The sequence below is a fragment of the Lipophrys pholis genome (assembly GCF_963383615.2).
Source record: "Lipophrys pholis genome assembly, chromosome: 19".
Lineage (NCBI taxonomy): Eukaryota > Metazoa > Chordata > Actinopteri > Blenniiformes > Blenniidae > Lipophrys > Lipophrys pholis.
The window spans coordinates 20,230,430-20,252,672 of record NC_137647.1 but is presented as its reverse complement, the minus strand read 5'-3'; the positions used below and the strand labels follow the sequence as shown (position 1 = coordinate 20,252,672).

General features: G+C 44.9%; 1 protein-coding gene across 1 annotated transcript in view; it reads left to right on the top strand.

Moving 5' to 3' along the window:
- The first annotated feature begins 5,506 nt into the window (after window positions 1–5,506).
- The window catches only part of arhgap23a (Rho GTPase activating protein 23a), a 36,409-nt gene continuing 19,672 nt past the window's right edge, over window positions 5,507–22,243 (top strand). Inside the window, 6 exon segments of the mRNA XM_080487909.1 lie at window positions 5,507–6,361; window positions 13,773–13,976; window positions 17,933–17,957; window positions 18,699–18,791; window positions 19,540–19,618; window positions 20,710–20,770. Coding sequence (XP_080344035.1) covers window positions 6,164–6,361; window positions 13,773–13,976; window positions 17,933–17,957; window positions 18,699–18,791; window positions 19,540–19,618; window positions 20,710–20,770 — 660 coding nt within the window. The 5' untranslated portion in view covers window positions 5,507–6,163.

Below are 22,243 nucleotides of genomic sequence, written 5' to 3'. Positions count from 1 at the left end.
CTGCTCCCTGCACACTGTCCACAAGCGACCTATAGATTGTGCAGCAAGGGGGGGGGATTTACAGGAGATTAAAGTTAAAATTAACCTGCTTAAAACAGCTATGTCCTTTTTTCACCCAAGCGTCTGCTTTTGTGGAATCCACTTCCACAGATTACACATATTGTCTGTCTAGACAGAGGAATCGACTCCATCGCCACGCGTTAGGAATCCCAGCCAAGACCAGATATTACACCTCAAGATATGACCAAAATATGTGATGCACGAATATTGACACGAAATTCAACTTTTTAAACAATTTATTTCAACAATTTTTATGTACTACTGATGCAATGGATCAACTTTATTTCCCTTCCAATAAGATCAATTACAACTTTACATCTTTTAAAGAAATAAATAATAGTTTTATCCTCGATTTGCTACTTTATTATCATAGTTTATCCTCAAAAGTTGAAAGTGAAACTGGCTTTATTTGCCACTTAATCAGTTGATGCTGATTTCAAGTTTTAGTTGCAATATTACTGCACAAATCCAAATAATGTTTGAGTTTAGGTAAGCTAAAACTTCTCTTATTAATTTGCAAACACTAGTAAAAAGATGTTTGTTAAATGCATCATAATTATGGTCATGTTTAAATGTCAAGTCGGGGCTTCTATCCCATTGGGAGAAGGAATGTTTACATCCCCAAGAGGTTTCTAGTTCATCACAGGGCCGAGAGAAACATAGGACTAAATTATAGCCACTATACGTAAGCTAAGTCTGTAGACTGTGAGGGGGAAAATCCTCACAGATGAGAAAAGGCTAACTTTACATGAGGGAGCCCAGAAACACACCAAGGTACTCATTCTGTAGAGTACAAACCACTGCACCACCACTGCACTTCTTTTTAAGTGGTAGAAAAACACGGCCCCAACCCTGCATAGTTCAGATTTTCTCATATCCCGTTACTCATTCTGTAACCGCTGCTGTGCATCGTTCTTATCTACGTGATCTAATCCCAGTGACTTTGCTCATGTGATGACACAGATAGATGATGATGGCGCTGCCTCATCACCTCCCATCCCACAAACTGAGTCAGGACTGTGAGGACAGAGTCCCCCTCACCAGCAGAGGACAGAATTTACATCCCAGGGCCAGGGACACTTCTCCTCAAGAGCTTTTGGTGTCCTCCTTTCCAGATCCCAGTTATTCTATCAAGGCAATTGGCTTTGTTTCATTAGAAGCTCCAAACGCGACACTGTCCTCCAGCGACCTTCCTTGTCCCCTGCTTCTATTGTAGCAGCATGTGTTTAGAAGAAGATCTTCCCATGGTTGCGTCTGCAGCTTGGTTTGTTTGACACAGCAGAGCTCACTCAGCAGTCCACAGCTCTTCACTCCACTCTTACCTGTTGAGACTCAGCTGTTTTCTTCTCGTCACAGCTCTGCTTTAATGTTTAGAACAGTGGTTTTCACAGTGTGCCGCTTGCCTTCCTCGGGGGGCGCCGTAGAGCTTCGGGGGGGGGGGGGGGAGACAGCAGCAGGGTCAGGCAGGTTTTAACATGCAGTGAGAGTGCTAACCACTACTCTATAAATCATTAGTGACATTCACAGTGTATATGTTTAACAGTTTTAGTGCCAAACTGTTACACCAGGTGCAGACTATATATAAAGACTTGCCAGGCATTTCAAATTAAAGGTGTCTTACTACCACAAGACCAACCAGAAAACCCTCTGAAAACCATGAGTATCTCAGCATTTGTTAACAATAGTAGCTTAAAATGTGAAAAAATATAAATATATATATTTGGGAATCCACATCCGTCCACACTTTGTCTAGACACCGTGGAGAGGAGGAAAAAAGTTAGTTTTGTCTTTTGAGGAGGGCGCAGTGGAAAGACGGCTGGCCTGCGTCTTTGTTAATCTGCCCGCCTGTTATGAGCACGAAGGAGGGATTAAAACATATCTGTCCTTGCTGCTCTGTGTCCCGCATCCCCCCGCCTCCTCCTGCCCCCCCCCCCTGCTTCCTCCCGCCCGCTGCCTTTCACTTTCCACTGATGTGTTACTGGGGGGGGGGGGGGGGGCTCCTTTGCGATCACACGTCTCCCTTTGACTTCCTGACTCGCAGAGCTTGATGCTGGCGGGCCGTGGTGAAAAAGTGCTAATTTGAAGTTGTCTTCAAGGTGCAGATCGTTACAAGTCAGATAAGAGCGGCATGCTGTTGCTCTCATGCCGGTGATGGATGTGGAGCCGCCGGCCTGCCGGGACTTGCCTCGGCCCAGACGTGGGTCGCTGGTGGGCTGGTGTGTTATTGTCACAACTCTTCACGTGTGACTGTGTGTCCGTCTTGTAAACTGTAACTCAATGCCTTTTTGTTCCTTTTCTGTTCTGCCAGCCTCTTGTTTTTTTTTTTTTTTTTCATTCCTCTTCATGTTCTTCCGTCTCGTTTTGTAACTGCCTCCATGGTTCAGGAGAGGGAGAGGGAGCTGGACAGAGAGCTTTTGTTTTCCAAATTAGACGCTGCACCCTCCTCGCCAAAACTAACTGCTATTGTGAAAAATGTGATATGACCCCCCCACCACCGCCACCCCCACCCCACACTCTTTGTGCAGCCACTGTGTAGAGGAGCTTGTGTGCTTTCAGATAATAAACTCTTGCCTGAGTCGACAGTGGCGGCCTCCTATGATTTCCTCATGGCTCCACGGGGGCGTGGTGCATTTCTCTCACGTCTCTCCATCCAGGAGGAGAATAATCAGACCTCCTCTCTGCAGCCGTCGGTGATCCGGCAGGGCGGTCCCGGCAGGCGGTGTGATGAACCCAGACCTGGAACCCCCCCCCCTTCCCTTCCCTTCCCTTCCTTACCGCCGCAGCCTTCTGACTTTAAGAGGAACCATAATTACACAGCCTTGTGTATTTATACTCAGCTGTGACTCAGTGGGACATGTGGCATGTGCTTGTGTGGACGTACACGCACGGGACCAGCAGCCTTTGTGTGCACATCTAAACGGGAATGCGTGCGTGTGTGCGCTTGCATTAGTGAGAGCGTAAGCTGACTCAATAAACTATTTAAACCGGGCATAAATTGAGGGGAGGATCTATCCAAAGCCTTTTAAATTGAGGCCATATAACTCTTTAGAGAAGGAAAAGTTAGTTCGTCTCTTGTCGGGAGGAAAATGGAATTTGTAGACAAGAAAACGACGTCCCTGCTCACTTTAATGCTTGAAAAAAAGCCTTGAACTTGCTTTGATTTGTGTTTTGTTTGAAATGTGCTACTTCAATTGTTTAGGAATGGCACAAAATATTGGATCTAGGCGTTTATAAAAGATCTCTCCTACATTTTATACAATCAATAATCAACCAATCTGGCGTCACACTACCATCAAACATATGATTTCAAAATTGTATCCAGAGAAATTCATGACTGGTTTACTCTCATGCTTGTGTTGCACATTGCAGCTCTTTGTTGCGCTGCCTTCTGCGTGTCTGAACCGCATGATTTTATATTGCGTCAGCCCAAATTAGTGTGGATCTTCATTTGTGACTTAACTGGGGGGCATTTACTCCTTTTATCATGTTTTATTTTGTGTACTATTATCCAAGTTGCTCTCTGTAGTATTGCTTTTTATTTATTAGGTTTTTTTTGCATTTTAGAAAATAATCCACATTCATGAATCAAATGTGTGCAAACGTAAGTGACGTTATGTTAAAAAATATTTTGCACTACAGAGAATTATACCAAAATGTAAACCTAATCTGGACACGTCCAAAGTTTGGAGAATCACGGCCCCGTGTTTGATTTTATACATCCTGCGACTTCTGTCCTAAAATGTCAGATTTGTTTTGGTACAAACAGAATAAAAAAATTTAAACTAATAGCATGATTTTGTCATATGAATGATAATGAAGCATAGATTTTATATAGTGCTTTTCATGTTTACATTGCATCATTCCATACTTGATGGTGTTAAACTACGTATGTAGCCACAGCTGACACTCACTGCCACACTGCATTCATCCAGGCACTTTGGGCTTCAGTGTCTTGCCACTTCGGCATGTAGAGATGGGAATCGAACCGGCAACCTTCCAATTGGGAGACAACCGCTCTACCAACCGAGCCATGTCGCCCCACACATAAGCATGTCATGTATGGACCAATCACAGCCTTTGCTGTCTGCCTTGACGTAAATACTCTCATGCAAATAGCTTAACAGTTTTGCCCTAAGAAGAAGAATTTGCGTATCTCCGGCTGTAATATTTTATCAAACAGATGTGATCAGATATCATTCATAACAATTATTCTTGAGAACATCTGCATTGTGATTTCTAAGTCCTGAGCCCCTCACATCATCTTTCTTTAATTCCACGGCCTCATCATGGTGTAGAAACTATTCCAGCCTGCAGTGTGTGTTCTTGTCGGCGAGCTGCAGCGTATCCAGAGGGTACGATCTCTGCACGCATCGCGGCCCTCTCCAGTCAAGTTGGTACTTGTCCCGCTGAGTGGCAGGTGAAACCTGTCTAACCTCACTGGTAACGGATGTGTGGTGTGCGAGCGTCAGTGGGGAGAGCCGCCGGTCGCCCGTGTGCCACTCTCACACGTCTCCGGACGCCCGGCTGTTTGGTGAGAACTCTGCCACATGCGGGCGACCACAGCGGGAGGGGCGGGACCCCTCGCCGACTGATTTAGTGCCGAAGGGGATGGATCCACATGTGTGTGAAAAAGAGAGAAAATGTGGGATAATAAAGAGGTTATGCTGACATACAGCAGAGCTTTTCTAACTCTGGCTGCTCCTGTTGCTCTCCTCCTTTTTTCATTATTTCAGTGTTTTACCACCATCATCCTCCCTCCTCTTTATTTTCACCTCTTAAACAAAAGCAAAAGAGGAGTAAAAGAGGGAGTACAGCAGCAAGGGAAATGTTTTTCTTTTCTCTTTGTGCTGGAAATTGGCCTCTCTCTCTCTCTCTCTCTCTCTCTCTCTCTCTCTCTCTCTCTCTCTCTCTCTCTCTCTCTCTCTCTCTCTCTCTCTCTCTCTCTCTCTCTCTCTCTCTCTCTCTCTTTTTTTGTGTGTGTCTCCCCTCTGACTGGAGGGCAGGCAGTGGAGGGAGGGCTGGCTTTTTGTGAAGTTTAGCACCCAGGATCATAGCTTTGTCACTGTAATTGTGTTGCTCACACACTCTCTCACACACACACATGCAACACATGTAAGCAGCCGCCACCGGGCTTCCTCTTCACCTTCCACAACCGAGGGATCTACACCGGATTTAACCCATCAGCATCAAACCCTACGCCAGATACCCTCAGCCGGACCGTTGGCTGCTGGAGACCCGCACCCTCTTCACTGTTGCCCCGGGTGGTTTTTGGATCGCACCTCACTGTACAAGAGTTGTTTGTCAGTCAGACCGGTTGGCGTGCAAGGAATGAGTGATGGTTTTGGATTGAGTAACATAAACAAGAAAGAAAGAGAAAGCACAAGAGAAAAGGAGGGACTTAGGGCAGAGAGGGATGGAATAGCCGACGCTCGCTGCGATAGAAGACAGTCGCAGCCTGAGAGTGAGATGAAGAGATTCATCTGGCAGTAGAAGTATAGAAGGAGGACTGAAGGAGAGAGAGAGAGACAGAGCGACCAGTCGGGAGACAGAGAGAGAGAGAGAGTAAGAGAGAGAGAGAGAGAGGATCCATTCCTCTGGGATTGCAGTGTATGTTTTGGGGGTGGACAGAGCGCCTTTGTATGCAGAGCATCACTGGACACCGACAGGAGGGACGCAGTCAGTTGTTTCTGTGTGTCCGTAGTGAAACCAGACCTACCTCCGATCCCTGAAAGGCGCACAGACACACTCCTCCATCTGCTGTCCAGGAGTCTGCCTTCTGCTCCCTCTGGGCTAAACCCTGCAGACTCACTGGAGGTCAGGAGTGCCCGGCTGTGATGTGGAACATGTGGGATTAAACTTTTTTCCCCGCTGCTCAGCACTGACAGCAATGGACCAGAGCCGGGAGTCGAGGAGTTCCTGAGAGACGTGACCTGGGGGATCCCCGTGAAGGAAACTTTGTAGTTAAAACCAACCATCCTCTCTTGGCCTCGTCGCCTTGTCTGCATTTCTGCATCTGTCTGTGACATTTCCCGTCGCTGCCCGGGTGTGAGCAGCCCACGCTTGGTGGCGAGCAATGTGGATGTGAAGAGACTCGGCCAACCCGATGCCCGCTGCTATGCTCCCGTGCCCTGCTCCGGCCGGGTCTGACTGGAGCTTCCAGAACCCGGTGGGGGTGGACTGCAGCTCCCCTGAACCTCGCTGCATTTGGCTGGCAGTGCTCCGTGGGACCACCGGCCTGCCGCTGCCCCCTACACCTTCCGTCATGCCCATTGGGCACACCCAGAGCTTTCACCAGCCCAGGGTAAGAAGAGGTCAACCATCAAGTGACCAGATAGGGAGGTTTTGACTAGAAGCGTTAGTCAGTTTCTGCTGTTATATGATAGAATCATTCATTGATGCCGATTGTTTAATTGGAGGATATATAAATGGTCTCTAATAATTTTGTACATTTTAATATACGTTAGTTTGTACATGAATAGGTAAACGTAGACCAAAAACAGTGGGCTGGAATCACAGGGGAGCTGGAAATCTGGATCATCTGTCCGCTGGATCCAAGTTAGTGATACACAAACCTAGAACTAAAACAAATCACAGAATTATAAGATATTATAGTAATGTAATATAACAGAGAGCCCTTGTCTTTACAGTATCAGCTTCCCGGTCAATGGGCAAAGCAGAGGGAGAAAAAAAACTTTTAATATAATCTCAATCTTTACTCCCTTCTCCCAATCCTTATTCTGAATCATCCAACCTTCACCCTAAATCTGAGTTTAAAATGATTGCTCAGGAGTGAAATCACAGAGGTAGGAAAATGATATTAGCCAACACCCATACAAATGACTTAATAGCAAGAGCGTCTTAAGAATTGCCAAAGAAAAATAATGACTGATACATTTTTGGCTTATAAGGTCATTTAGATGTTGGTTTCCATTTTTTTTTTATCAGTTGATCAAACTTTTATCATGAAAACATTAAGGGGTCTGGAGTGACACCAGGCAAAGCTTAGCGACACCTTGGACAGGTCACCAATCCATCAGTCACTCACATTCACATCTTTGGACGGTTTGTATAGGATTCAGAAAAGTCCAATATTTCTTTCCCATTTTTCTCTACGACACATCAATGAACTCACAAATCTATTGTTCAAATAGTGTCTGATAAACTTTTACCAAATCTCTGTGCTGCTTCATCGTTGACGCGACATCGTGATTGACATCCCCCCCCCTGCATTTCACTCCGTAATATGATTCAGATGTATTGTTCGGTGGCCATGGAGATGTTTGTGGTTTGTGGAATTACTGTTGCACGCTTTGATATCAGCAGAACAAACTCCAGAAAGTGTAGCATGCAATTAGTCATTAGTCGTCAGCTAATGACATTAGATGTCAGCAGGGTGACTGTCGGCGTTGTTAAGAGGCTGTTAGCCGCTCGGCTGACAGGTTGACTGATTCTTTAACCTTTCAGGTGCATACTTGTGGTTCTTTGAGGCACATTTCGTTTACACTTTGTGGAAAACTCTTGACGCTACGATGTACCGAGGAATTTAGATAATTTCTCGATGGTTGAAGCGGTTGACAGCCACAGCTGATATGCAGAGAGTGAATATTGTGATGAATCTTGTTATGAACTTGTTCATTCTGTCAGGATTCAGCATGTGGCTTGTCGTGAGTGTTCGCGTGTTTTAGCTCTTTGAAGTTTGTTTTACGTTGAGATTGAAGCCATTTGTGAAAAGTCCATGATCGTCTGTTTTTGTCGAATATAAAAACTAACACTGATGTTTAAACATGCCTATCCTGAGACAAACTTAAATTTAAGCACTTTGAATGACTGTAAATTTAAATAAAATGTGACTGCGGTTGATATAACCTCCAATGAAGTGGCCCCCAAATTATTATAGAGGCTGCAGACCTCTTTGACAATCTCCTAAAGCACTGGCAGACACAACGGCTCTCACAAACATTCAAAAACATCGAAATAAAATCAATAGAGATTTTCCCATTTCTCCTGTAGATTCAAGAAAGTAAGTGTTTTCTCCCTCCAAAGTCTTCAAAGACCCCAGGATGGGAAACACAGGTCTAAAACATATTATATTTACACTTCCCTGTGCAACTTGCTTTATTTTCTGCTCGTGCGATATTGACCCTTCACCTTTCTTGGCGAAGCTTCTAATTAGTGGTAATGGACAGATGACTGGGGCTGCTAAAGTGCCACTTTTAGCAAGGCGCTGTGGAGGCTGCAAGCTGCGCGTTTGTGCATCCCCACCACCTTTTCCCACCCCACCCTCTCTGAAATGCCCTCAGAATTTAGGGCATCGCTTCAACACATGATGTCATTTTCACTGCGTTGGCATTCATGTGGAGCATTATTTCTCTATTTTTCTCTGTCTTTTTTTTTTTTTTTTTCCCCCAGTTGGTACCATCCCCCCACTCCCTCCCTTGATCCGTTGACACAGTTAAGAAATGCCACGATCAGGAATGTTTGTGGGGGGAGGAAGAAGAAGAGGAGGAGTAGTTGTAATGGACACAGCTGGGACAAACACACACTGTACACATTTTGCATTTTAGCAGAGAGGCGCCGGTGATGATTTCACTCCAAGCAAGGAGGAAAAGCAGTTCCACCTAGTTGTTACCGTCTGCTGGTGATGGTGACGATGCCACGCTGAAATAGGTCCTTTGATATGTCCTTTATCGCTTTATCTCCACATCTGATTGCTGATTTGTTTCATACGATGTGGATGAGATACACATTTTTGATACGTAAGCCTGTCAGAGCACCCTCACTTTGTAAAGACGATTAGAAAACGGAGTCATAATTGAAGGAAAATGATCAAAATACAATTTGATGTCCTTGAAGCTGAAAGCAGCCACAAGGTGGATAGAAAGGAGGCATAAAAAGTCCCTAGGACAGGTTAATCACACATTGACTGTGTGCCACATGCCCACTCTGCCCACTGGGCCACCGAGTCATGCTATAAAAGCTATTCTCGAACTGTAGCTCCTTCGGGAAAACGCTTCAGGAGGTTCAATCAAAAATAGGCATGAAGCTCATTGTGACTGGCGGCTGGATCGGTTTCAGTTAGACAAAGGGAAAGTACGATATGCTGTAAACCCTGTTTAACTGACATTGCATCATCACCTGCCGGCCTGGTTGAGCTAACAATGGGGTCAGACTGGTTTTTGAGCACACATACCAAATTCATATTGACAGAGACATGCATGCACACTCGCACACGTGTTCATAAAACATCTTGTCATGTAAATTACAGAGGGATGTACACTGTGTACACTTGTGCTGCTCTTTTTTTCAACCTGCCTCAGGGTTGTTAAAGGCACGCTATTTAAAAACATTTTTTGGAGTCAACTGCCGATTTTCGGACATGCATCTCTCTCAAGAGACGAAGGATGCCTCTGGACCTGCAGGGGATGGCTGCCTCTGAGTGGCCGGTGAGTCCCAGCGGGACCAGATCAGGACGAGGCTGATTGGGTTTTCCCGGCGTCCCCGTCCCTCCTGGCTGCCGCCCGGGCTCAGGGCGGCAGGACACAGACGGCTATCGGGATAAAAGACCCGTCAGCATTTGTAACGGCAGTAAAGCTCCACTTTTCAAACAGGTTGCAGCTCTCAGCTGTTTAAAAGAGCATTATTGTTCTGTCCTGCTGGGGTTTTAGCAGGAGCCCGGCTCTCCGACCGACACCACATTCCTCTGTGCTGCTTTACCTCTGGATGGACTGGCAGGAAGAGTGTGTGTCTGTGTGTGTATGTGATTCGCAGTATTGTCCTGTACAGGAAAGCCCACTAGCAACACAATGAGTAATTACTACTGTATGAGTGACACCATGTATTTTTAGATATTTTTTATACAGAACAAAGCTAGTAGTACTGCAGTTGACATATTACCAGAAGTTTTTTATAGTGTGGGAGGGTTGGCCACCTCCTCACAAGGATGCTTTTCCTTGGAAATATCTGATAACACCTTTATAAAGTCTGTTACTGGTAGACTTTTTATAATTTCACTGTAAGAAATGTGCATTTTGCTGAAATATTCACTATTTCACCATCCACCACTTTATTTTGATTTGTTCTCAAACATTTAAAAGTCGGAACACACTGTAGGAAAAGGCGTCCCCCTGACCCCCGAGTGGAGGCAACTGTTTTCAACCAGGACGATGAAAGCATACTTCAGTCAAGACACGCTCTCTCCTTCCGTCTCCTCAGCCATGCATTTTAATTATAGGCTCCTTAATTGAAGTCAGAAGGAGAACTATCCAGAGGGAAGAGATTTCTGCTGCGTTTCAGTGTGTGTGTGTGTGTGTGTGTGTGTGTGTGTGTGTGTGCTGTCAAACTGCACCACTTAACCCACTGAACACCCACTCAAAACAGGAAGCTGTGGCGTGGCGTTACAAGCCACCGTGCTGCATATTCGATTGTCTCCAGTGAAGCTTCCCTGTGTGTTCAAGTGACAAAATCTTCAGGTGATAATGGGATCCCTCAGGGCTCTGTATTATCTGAATGACCCGCGGGGGCTGCTTGTTATTGTAAGTAGCTTCAGCAGGCAGGTTTTCTGGACCAAAGAGAAGGGGGGGGGGGGGGCAAAAAAAGGCTTTAAAGATTTTAAATTTCTAATAGAACAGCAAGAAATACCAAATGTCTTTATTTTCCAAGCGAAACAAGAGCACGGTTTTCCTCTCGTCTACGTCTCCAGTGTACATGGGAAGTGAGGATTACAGTGGAAACCACAGGAAAAAATTCCAATTGCCCTGTTGCCTAAAGTGGCGGTCCTGTCCTGAAGAGGCCAGGGCCTGTCAGCAACTTTTTTCTTTTTTTTCCTCTGTTGCTTTCAGAAGTGGCAGACAAGGTGGCAGCTCACATGAGAGGTGTTTATCTGGCTTCTTTTGGGGGAGGAGAGAAGGCTGACGGCAGACTGGACAGAAGGTCCCGGGCAGCCGAGTGGGAAACGGTCCTGGCTCGGAGACCCAGTCAGACCCTGTGTGTTTTGGGTAATCACAGGGTTTGGTATTCCCAGCGCCGGGAGGGGCCATGCGGTCGAAACCGGCATGCTGGAGCCTGTCCCTCGCCGGGGCCCGATACTCCTCCTCCTTCTCCTTTCCGTCCTCCTCATCCTTCTCTCATTCACTCTCCTCCAGCTCCCTCCCCGCCGCTGCCAGCTGCAGTGTGTGTTTCAACTTGTCCAAACCAAACCGCTCCCTCTGAGGAATTCACTCCGTCTCTTCCTCCTTTCTCCCCTTTGCTTTTTCATTTCCTCTTTTTCTTTCTTTCTTTCTTCCCGCCCGCGCCCTCTCTTGCAGCTTTTTGTCTTTCCTTTATCATTTTAATAAGACACTCCTTTCCTTCCCTCACGCAGATTCTTTATGCCGGCCTCCTGCCGCATAATGGGCTCCGCTCCATGCCTCTTTTGAGAAAATAGCAGGGGTTACTTTACATTGTTCAGTCATGCCAGACTAAAGATTAGTATCACAAAGATTTATGTATCTTAGTCTTTAAAATATATACTCCCCAAATACACTCTCATAGTCACTGGAAAATAGGCCGAATTAGTGAAAAGTATAGTCAGACTTCAAGGTGCTTTCCTCCAGCATGTGCAAAAGTATGGCCACTGCGAGATCATTCCATTTTTTAAAAACATATTTCTAACATATTTACTCTGCCGATTCATATACATGGAAATATATCGCTGGAAAAAAATATAAATATATTGAAAAATGTAGTCACAGACATGCAAAGGTATTTTCTTATGTCAAATCTAGGCATCCATCCATCCTTATTCAAACCACTACACCGACATGTGCAACCTCTAAAATCTAAATCTAAAATGGGAGCAGATGACTAATGTAAAAATAGAGGAAAAGAAAGTGTAAAAAGTCACATTTCCGTTGCACGAATCCATGCGGTGAGAGAGGAAGAAGAGGTGGAAGGGAGGAGGAGAGAGGAAGGAGGATGGAGGGAGACAGACGAGAGCAGTGGATGGAGACGAACCTCCCGAAGCGGCTGGTCATCCCGCCCCCTCCGACGCTTCCCCGGGCCGCTTCCTTCTCCCAGCCTGCCGCTTCCTGTTGTTGTGTGACCAGAAGTCGACCTGCTGGGTCAAGTGTGTGTGTGTGTGTGTGTGTGTGTGTGTGTGTGTGTGAGAGCTTGTGTTTGTGTGCAAGCATTCAATGTGCGCTGACTGTTTGCGTGCACAAAGGGTGACGGGAAATGAAATGTGGGGTGTGTGTTACAGGGGGTTGCTATTGCCGTCTAGACATGTTCACCTCTGACACACCAACATAAAAACACAAACAATTTCCCACACTGGAAACAAACTTTCCAGAAATCTGAGAAAACCCAGCCAGCCGACTCGCGCTGCTCAGGACGGGGCTTCTTGGTGTTTTTCTTTAATAAGTCTGACTTGTGTACACTTAAAGTACACGTTTTCGTTTTTGTTTTCTCCACCGTCTGATGTGGTTTGATTAAACTGAACCCTCCAGGTTTCATGTGATTATTGTGGCTTGTACCTTTTGAAGTGACACGCCATCCAAACCACACGTTTTTTACCATGATGCTTGTGTGAGAATTTTAATTCTTGCGTATCTACTGTGTTGCTGCTGAAAGGATTTAGCATTCATACTTCTGGTACCCATAAATCCTGAGACGGGGGTGTCAAAAACATTTTGAGTTGAAGTTATCTTGGAAAAAGGAGCAGGGGACACATTTTTTTAACAATCCTACAGCCATAAAATCTACATCAATCAATCTGGTGATGACATGGCGGAAGGTGGTTGAAATACAGCAAATGTCTCCGCTGGATATAAATCTCATCCTGTCTTGGTTTTCATGCAACGACAACATTGCTGAAACCTTCTGCTTGCCTTTGCATTCTTTAGGGCTTTTCCCCCACAGTACAAAGACATGTAGTGGTGATGGAACGACGACGAGGGCTGATCCTTGAATCAGTCACTTAAAATGTACACTGACTTGCTGCCAGCAGTACAAGACTCCAGAACGTTATTTCTATTACCAAAGTGAAAATTATGTCGACTTCCTGCAGATTTTTCATCCCAAAATGTGAATTAGTACATCACATTGTGCTGCGTTAGTATGAAAGTGTGCAATGATCTTCAGCATGCACACAGGTTCACATTAATACACTGTTGATTTGAATGATGAAGGCTTTGCGGCGTAACCAACAGCAGATATTGTCATTCCTCCTCTTCCTCTTACGTGTGTTTGGTCAGGTGCTGGTGTTTGACTGACAGATGTGGGTCGCCGGGGCAGCATGAGGGTGACAGTTCTCACGTGTGTCTGTCAGCTGAGTTCACCAGGCTTATTTACTCAGCAGTGGGAACGAGATATTTAGAGAGCGGGTGGAAATGGACCCGTATTCTCGACTCCGGGTCCTGATTCCTGCTGCAGCGCCTCCCCCCCCCCCCCCTCCCCCCGCCTCCATCATCAGTGATGGCTGCTGCAGCCTGAGCTGCTTTCAGGGCCGTTGATGAAGGCAGAGTCATTAAAATGTTTCTTCAGTGTTCTTGCTTTTGATAGGAAAACATAATTTCAGTAGTTTTCTGAATTCATTTCCACACGGCAACTTCTGTGAATGTGATAATCTCCTTTTGGATCGCTGTGCTGTGGATTTCTTCCCTCATGAATGTCAGCAGAATCGGTGTTTCTCAATATTACCGTTTTAACACACCTGTGTTCTTGTTCTGTGTTCCCAGGCTAAGGGGCGAAGGGATGGTCTCTCCTCAAGCAGTGACAACCCTCGGCCGCCGATGGCGACCCGGCCGGGAAGGGAGGGGGTCAGCATGGGCTGGAAGGGTCCCCGGACGCTGGTCCTCCATAAGAACTCCCAGGGTTTCGGTTTCACATTACGCCACTTCATCGTTTACCCTCCAGAGTCCGCCCTGCACACCGACCTCAAGGTGAGGTGCTATGTGAATCTGAATCTCAGAAAACGCCAAGATTGGCAAAATTAAAGTGTATCAACTTACCGCTTTATAAAGCAGTCATTGAGGTAGTTAGAAATTGATTATTTCAAAAAACTATAATGAAATAAAAACCTGTTAGAAAAGTGTAAAACTGACCAATAAATAAATAGTCTAAAATTCTTACTGGGTGTCTTAAAGAATCCGTATCACCACGTAATACTAATGCCATTGATGTGTTTTATGATTTTTATTAACTTGTAATAGTTATAAAGAGAAAATAAAAAAGCTGTGACACGTGACAGAATTAAACCCAACAAATAGACCTTTCCCAAGTTTCCTGTTTTTGCCCTACAAAGAAAAATGAGTCCGTTCCCCACGCACAGTAAGTAAGTTATTAACATTTATTTATATAGTACCTTTCACAGACAAAAAGCCACAAAGTACTTCACAACACAGTTTAAAAAAACCTGCTTCTAACATGTAGTTTCCGTTTCGTCCCGGTGGGCATTTTAAAGGGTTCGCCAAAGCTTACATTCAGCTTGCTGAACTCAGGACTGAGCCAATTTGAGCAGGGAGATGAAGCTAATCATACTACAGCTGAGGGTCAGAGAGGTTGAGCTGGGCAAAAATGAACTTAAAGACAAAAGGAGCAAACAAGCTTATCCGACTGAACAACCACAGGCTGAACCAAGAAAAGCGCTTCAGGGTCTTAATGAAAGAAGATGGACACAAGGGTTGACAAACACATTGTCTCTCATTTTGAAAAGTGTAAAATCCCCTCCGTGCCCTATAAGTTAGACCAAAAGTTTCAGTCCCATCTTTTTTGTTGTTGTTGTTGTTGTTGTTGTTGTTGTTGTTGTTGTTGTTGTTGTTGTTGTTGTTGTTGTTGTTGTTGTTGTTGATGTCCTTGGTGAATTCTGGATTGTTCTGTTGTTGTCGAGGGAGCCAGCGACCGTTTAGCTCTCGGAGGTGTAGCGGGGGCAAACATCTCCAGATGTGAAATTGAGGGATCTGGAGGCCGGGGTGGGGTGAGCCACACCAAACAAGGCCGCTATTATTTTCTTACCACCCCACCGTCCAGCAGCTGCAGATTGCAGCGCCGATTGAATGAGATCTGTTGTGTTAGCCTGGTACCACTCGCTGGCAGGCAGGCCGTACCAGGCCGTGCTCGGACAATAGGCCCACTGCTGGCCCTTGGCCCCGGTTCTGCTACTGTCTCCTCTGCTTCGGAGAAGACGAGGGTCACATGATGTTTTTTTGGACAATTGGACTCACAGAGCCCTCTGTTCTTATCTGAAATCTCCCAAATGACCCTGGTAGAGTCCAATTATCAGAGCTCACCGGGTGCATGACTCAATTGTGTCCTCGTTTCGCGGCGTCTGCTGGTCCCGGAAACACCTTTCACTTCCTTTTGCAAATGTTTCTCGCGTGCGACACCAACAGAGACATCTTTTGTCTTCTCACGTTACAAACTCATCAGACATCAAAATGCGTCCTTCTCTCACCTCCCTTCATATGCAACCCCGTGACACGGCGTTCCCCACAGTGTGAGGCACGCCTCCCCTCGGGGATGCCAGAGAAAGTCAGTAAGAGCTCAGCGGCAGGAATAATCTAGGGCCTTTTCGCAGCACGACTTTTGCCTTTGGCTTTTTGCAAAGAAGTCACAAAAAATGATTAAGAAAGACCGTAAAACTACGGTACTCCAACCGTAACCACATTTTCAGAACTGATATTATTCCTGACGCGTAGTCGTGAAAGTAATAAGTTTATATTAATTATTATAGATGGGACTGTTTCATACTTGATTACACAGATTAGAAAAACACATAGAACCAATTTCTTTGCAGTTACGTGCTCCTGCATACTCAATAATATCACTTATGAGAGGTGAGCATGTTGCACATGTCGGATCTCAGCAAAATAATGTGTTGACATACATTTCAGGGTAAATATTGTCTTTGAATTGCTTTAAAGTAGATAAATTGTGATAGAAGATGGATGGATCAATGTTAAATGTTGACATTTTATACCACAAATGTATTCTTCGTATGTACATATGTTTCTTATGATGCACAGTATTTTGCAGTCTTTAATATTACAGAGTTATAATTTGTTCAGGAACTTGATGGACACTGGTAGGAATGACTTTTTGTAGCTGTTCATAGCTTCTACCTTGAAACTCTTAAAGCATGCGAGTGGAAAGACGATACAGTTCACCAATAATGCCTAATTGTCGTGTGTGTGTGTGGGGTGGGGGGGGGGTCACAATGTAGTTCTATAAGGGTGGGCTCCTCCTCTAAGTCTCTGTTTGGAACCTTTCAAATTTTACCACTGCTGTGTATCGCTTTCAAAACAAGAACTGAATAAATATGAAATTGGAGATGAGGAAGAGGAAGAGGAAAGTCTGCTGCACTGAGAAGACGTTCAGAACCGTCTTGCACATATTCTGACATGTTCTGAATCATGCATCAAGTAAAATCAGACTTTACATCTACTGGAATTAAAGACTGCTGCAATGTGATCCATCCTATTTATACACTTGATTTAGGAAAACTGATGTCACGGTTTATAATCATTATGAGAGTCAGGTGTCTGCAGAAATGCTGAGTGTTGCAAAGCGAGCATGAGAGAGTCCGGTGCCCGCCGTCCTCAGCCTCCTTGGTGTGGGATGTGGTGAGACATGGCGGACCGTTTTTAGGTGTCCCCCTGCCCTCAGGTCTATTCTGGGCTGGGCTGCTGCCCTTTCTCTGCCTCTAAACCCCCCGGCATTGTCTGCAGATCCTGGAATGAGCCCACTCAGCGCGGCATAAAGCCGGGCAGCAGTCAGCCCACCGTGCCTCTAACGCCAAACTGTCCACTCAGCGCGGCGTGTGTGTGTGTGTGTGTGTGTGTGTGTGTGTGTGTGTGTGTGTGTGTGTGTGTGTGTGTGTGTGTGTGTGTGTGTGTGTGTGTGTGTCTATAGACAATCCACAGCTATCAAATCTCAACGCTGGCTGCGGACGCCTCTGCGCGTGTTTGCATGAGGTCACGAGTGCCTCCAGACTGTCGAACCTGTAAGTCGGCCTCTGCGCAGGAGGTTGAACGCTCATAGAAAAAACCAAAAAAACAAAGCAGGTTTCTTTCATCTGGAGGAAACACTTGTAACAGTTTGTGCCGATGACACGAACGTCGACATCTCCTTCACCGCAGTAACACGCCGGGACGTCGGTTTGCTTCTGTGTGTTTGTTTTGACTAGGATCACTGGAACAAATTAGGTGAGATTTGTGGGTAAAAGTTTTTCAAGCAGGGAGGAGCGCAGTGTTGCTCACCTGCAGCCAAAGTGGCTTCGTAAAGAAAATAAACCCCCCGGATCATCTCGGCGCAGACTGAAATTAGTCAAATAAGCAGGGATATTCTGTGATTTCTTGTGGCTGTACCTCAAATGCTACAATAACAGAATAAAAAGAGCCTCATCTTTTGTTCACAAAACTTCTATTGTGTGTGAGGAAACTAGAAGGGCTAAGGCTCTGGTGTGAGGTTTGTTAAGAAATCATTCTAACAAGGGAACAAGTGGAGTTCAGAAGTAATATCTGTTTGTTCAAGATATGAAGTGAAAGCATAAGAGAAATAAAAAACAGTGACAGGTATGCTGGTTGCTCGTCTATAAATGGACATTTCAAAGGGTTTTGTCTCAAATAGCAAAAAAAGAGAAATATTTAAACACCACATTAGGTGCTGGAATATTTTTTATTGGTATTTCAAATGTGTATTTCTGATATCCAAAAATGTATGCTTATATTCTGTTATAGCTAAACCAATATACAAATCTAATTAATTGCTTTCAAAATGTGTAAAACACAAAATGTCTGCGACACGTATTTACTCGTTTAAACGTTTTTGTAAAAGAGTTTGGGCTCAGTGGTCCTGGCAGGAGTTTGAATGGTGTTTCTGTCTCTTTGTGTCCCTGCAGGACGAGGAGAACGGGAACGGAAAGGGTGAGTTGTCTCCATTGTCTCTTTAATCACAGCACCACATTAAACCTTACTACAGAGCGATCACACAGTGATGTAATGAGCTGGGACCTCCTGTTCTCCCTCCCGGTACCTCTACTCTGCAGCCCCTCTGCACCACCTACAGGACACCGTGCGGCACTACAACTACAGCAGGGCAATTCACTCGCATTCAGACGAATGGAAATGAAAAATGATTTTATCCTGAAGTCCATGTAATCGATCTTATAAAGTATTTTTTTTCACCTACTTCTGAAAATTAAAAACTACACTTAGTAACTTGTGTTTTAGCTGTTTAGCGCCTTCAACTTTTCTGTTTTGTTAATCTCTATTGACATATTTACTACATGCTGGTAACATATTAGGATGTGAAGTGTATTTCATTTGGCAAACGTATGAAACATTATTTTACTTAAATGACACATTTGTCACTTTGAAATGCGAAAGAAAAGATTCCTTTTGAAACAAACAAATAAGATTAAACATTATTTATTCACACAGGAAAACCACATGTAACTGCAGGGTTGGAGGCTCCTTTTTTACACACTTGCATGACAACAGGATTGTAGGTTTAGTCACAGTACCCAAAATAAAAGACTTTCATCACTCGGAGCGATTTCTCCAGAAATTTGAGCATCTGATCTCACAGTTCAGCTCTTTTGCAATTCAAGCGTACAGCACGTCCTTGATCTGGGCTCTTCTTCCTCTTTGGTGTTTCTAATTCAGGGTGTGAGAAAGGTCGACTGGAGCCGATGGACACCATATTTGTGAAGAACGTCAGGGACAAAGGTCCAGCCCACCAGGCGGGCTTGTGCACAGGTAAAAGCTTCATGTACCGCAGGAGCTGGAACATTACAATTTGCATTGCAAATCTGTGGCGAAGCGCTAAGGTCATGCGATCCCGCACAAGTAAGTAGATGTAAAGTATTATGAATGAGGCAGAGGGGCCCGGCAGGAAAGAAAAACATATTTTTGTGTCTTTGATAGAAATACCAGGCCAAATGAGGAAGAAGTCGGTGATATAACACAGACTTCAGTCAGCTTCTCGGGTGTATCTGGATGTGACACAGCTGTTTTCCTGCCTCAGCAGAGCCACAGTCCGTTCACACACAAACCAGCAGAGTGTAAGGCGAGCTGTCACATCCAGAAAGTCTCTTCCTTACTTGAGCATATGCAAACACAGAGGCACAGTTTGAGCTCTTTGTGTGTTTTTCAGCTTGCAGGAAGTGTTTGGTGGGTTCTCAGATCATATGTTCAGGTTCAGACCCTTCACTCAGCAAAATTATATTATCAAGTTTAAAGTATTTTAAATTGAACTTGTGAAGCTTAATACATATATTACGCTGAATGACACAAACGACCATTGAATCATTACGGAGCTACTAATAACAATAAAGGAACTGTCTTGATTCCTCTGTGTTATTGTAAAGCCGGCCTCAGGGAACTAAGCTCCTCTTTAATTCTCCTTCACCACAGCCAGCAGTTTACTCTTACTTTCAAAGGCTGAAGTCAAGAATGGAACTTTCTCGTGTTTTAGTTGTGATGTGGTGGCGTCTGTGCTCTGCAGGGGACCGGCTGGTGAAAGTGAACGGGGAGAGCGTTTTGGGAAAGACGTACTCGCAGGTGATCGCGCTCATTCAGAACAGGTACGTCCTCCTCCGCCTGCCGGAGAGTGTTGCTTTGCTCTGTTTGCTCACCATACACATGACAAGCAAAAAACAACAAGTCAGCAGTGTTAGTTTTTGTTAAAGCATCCCCTGAAGCAATGTACACACACACACACACACACACACACACACACACACACACACACACACACACACACACACACACACACACACACACACACACACACACACACACACACACACACACACACACACACACACACACACACACACACACACACAGTGGAGAGGGAACTTTTGCAGCTTGAAAACAGTTGAGTGGCGTTTTGAGTCACTCTTTAAGTTATATTATGACATCTATTATGACAAAAACTAGAATATAATGAAAAACTTTCAATTTTAAGATATTTCATATTTGTATACACAAGTTTGGGGTTTTATTGTTTATCATTTTAGATCATAAGTTTAAAAAAAACCTCCCTCTTGGGGCATTCAATACAAAATATATTCTTGTCATAATTAACTTGGAACTGGTGGTAATGACCTTCTATAAGCACTTGGCCACCAATGAGTTTTCTCTTCTTTAACTGACAAAACAATGAACTTTTTCATGATAGTCTATTTTTTTTAAATTATTTTTATATGCACAATCTTCTCCTGGACACTAAACGTCTGCTGCTGTTCTCAATTCACAATCCAGCTTTTTTCCTCTCAATCAAGCGAGTGACACCAATGTTCTTGTTTCCAAAATGTAAGATCTCTCCAACACACTCAATGAATTACATCAGGATTGCTTTGACCTTGAAACTGAGGGACTGGCGTGGGACCAAGACGGAGTGGGCTGTAAAAGTAACTGATGTACTGACACTGAGGATGAAGCAGGTCAATGTGAATCTGTTGCATCTGTTTAATAGCCAATCGTCTTAATCATGTCGGTACCGACCCTGACACTGATCTCAATAATTCTGTCTCTCAATGGGAGTTTTAGCGAATTCAAAGTCAAATTGTCCTTTTAAAGGAATGAAATTGTCCAGTCTATTTTCCCCCCATATCTCTTGCTGTCCTCACTTTTTTTTTTGTTTTGTGTCTCCCCTCTGTGTGTCTCACAGTGAGAGTGTGCTGGAGCTCTCCATTATGCCAAAAGATGAAGACGTGCTTCAGTTGGTAAGTGTGAGTATACAACATTTTTCCTCCCTGCCCCCAAATTAAAAAAAAACAAAAAAAAAACGCTTCTCCTGACGTACCAGGACCACACGTATGATTTCACAACATTTCTGGAAACTGTGTACGATGCCGTGATTGTTTGCGGAGGTGAACCAGGATTCACCCCCGTCACCGTGGAAGAATGTGGAGATTTAGTGGGGATGGCTGCAGAGTGACTCACGCGGGTCTGCGCTCTGTGTTTAGATTACAACACGCGTTCATTAAAGGCCGAGCGGCGGAGTACGCGTTTGAAAATAACAACTCGGTGCCCGGTCGCACGCCCATGCACTGTACATTTTTGTCGCTCCACAGGTTGCGCTGTGCTCGTTCACATGACCCAACATGCATGGTTTTCCTGGCCCCGCCCACTAACCCGGAGCACCATGTCAACACACAACGAGCACATCACCGGATTTAGATGATATCCACTTCTCACATGCAAAAAAAAAAAAAAAAGATCACCAGTGAGCCACGCAACAGAAACAACAATAAACCTTATTTTATGATTAGAAACTCACTCTTGTGAACTCGCGCTCCTCCCCTCGCTGCTGCGCCTGTATCTGCCGCATTCCTCGCATGACATCACCAGTGCTGCGCCTCCTTCCACACTCCCACAGGGTGGAGTAAGACCGAGAACGAGAGGGAGGGGAGAGGGAGCTTTTGGAAGTATCTGAGAGAGGACGGGAACAAGGCGATCAGCAGATAGGAAAGTCGCACAAAAAATAAGAAGGAGAAGCCAAATTGCCGGGTGTTTTCGGAGGAGAGTACAATGTGAAGGACGGCAGGTTGTAGGAGCAGTGGTGTTGGTGAGGAGAAGTCTGACTCGTCCTCTGCTCTTCCTCCTCTTATGTGTGTTTGTGGTCACTACAAAGTTTGACAGACACGCCGAGGAGAGGCTCTGGCTTCTGTTGGACAGCCTAGACGACTAGGTAAATCTTTCAAGAGCATTCAAGCTGCGTGTGGAAGCAAGCGACCGTTAGCGAGTCGGTTTTTTGTTCACCTGGAAGTCGCCGTTTTATTTGCTGCTTTAAAAGTGACGGTGTGGCAATTTTAGAAAGCGATTTGGTCATTGTAAGTTTGATATTTGTAGCGTGTTTATCTTGTATTTGAATACAAAACACCGGGCGGGACGGGTGTATCTGCAGCTGGCTGCTGTGCAGCGTTGGCGGCTTCTTGCTCCAGGGAGTTCATGCAGTTTGTGAGCTTGCATGTGTCTGAGAGCCCCAGAGACAAACGGTGGCAGAGAGGTTGAACTGAGACATTCTTCCATGTTTAGGCTTGTTGTGTGATGTACAGCTGTGTGTTGCTGACTCGCAGCGTTGTGATTATTGTACGTTGCCAGATTTGTTTACAGCAGAAGCAGTTGGTTTGAAAGTTATTTCACCATTTTGATTCAGGATTGTGCGTCTCTTGTCTTTCCTCACGTCTCCGTCTTCCCTT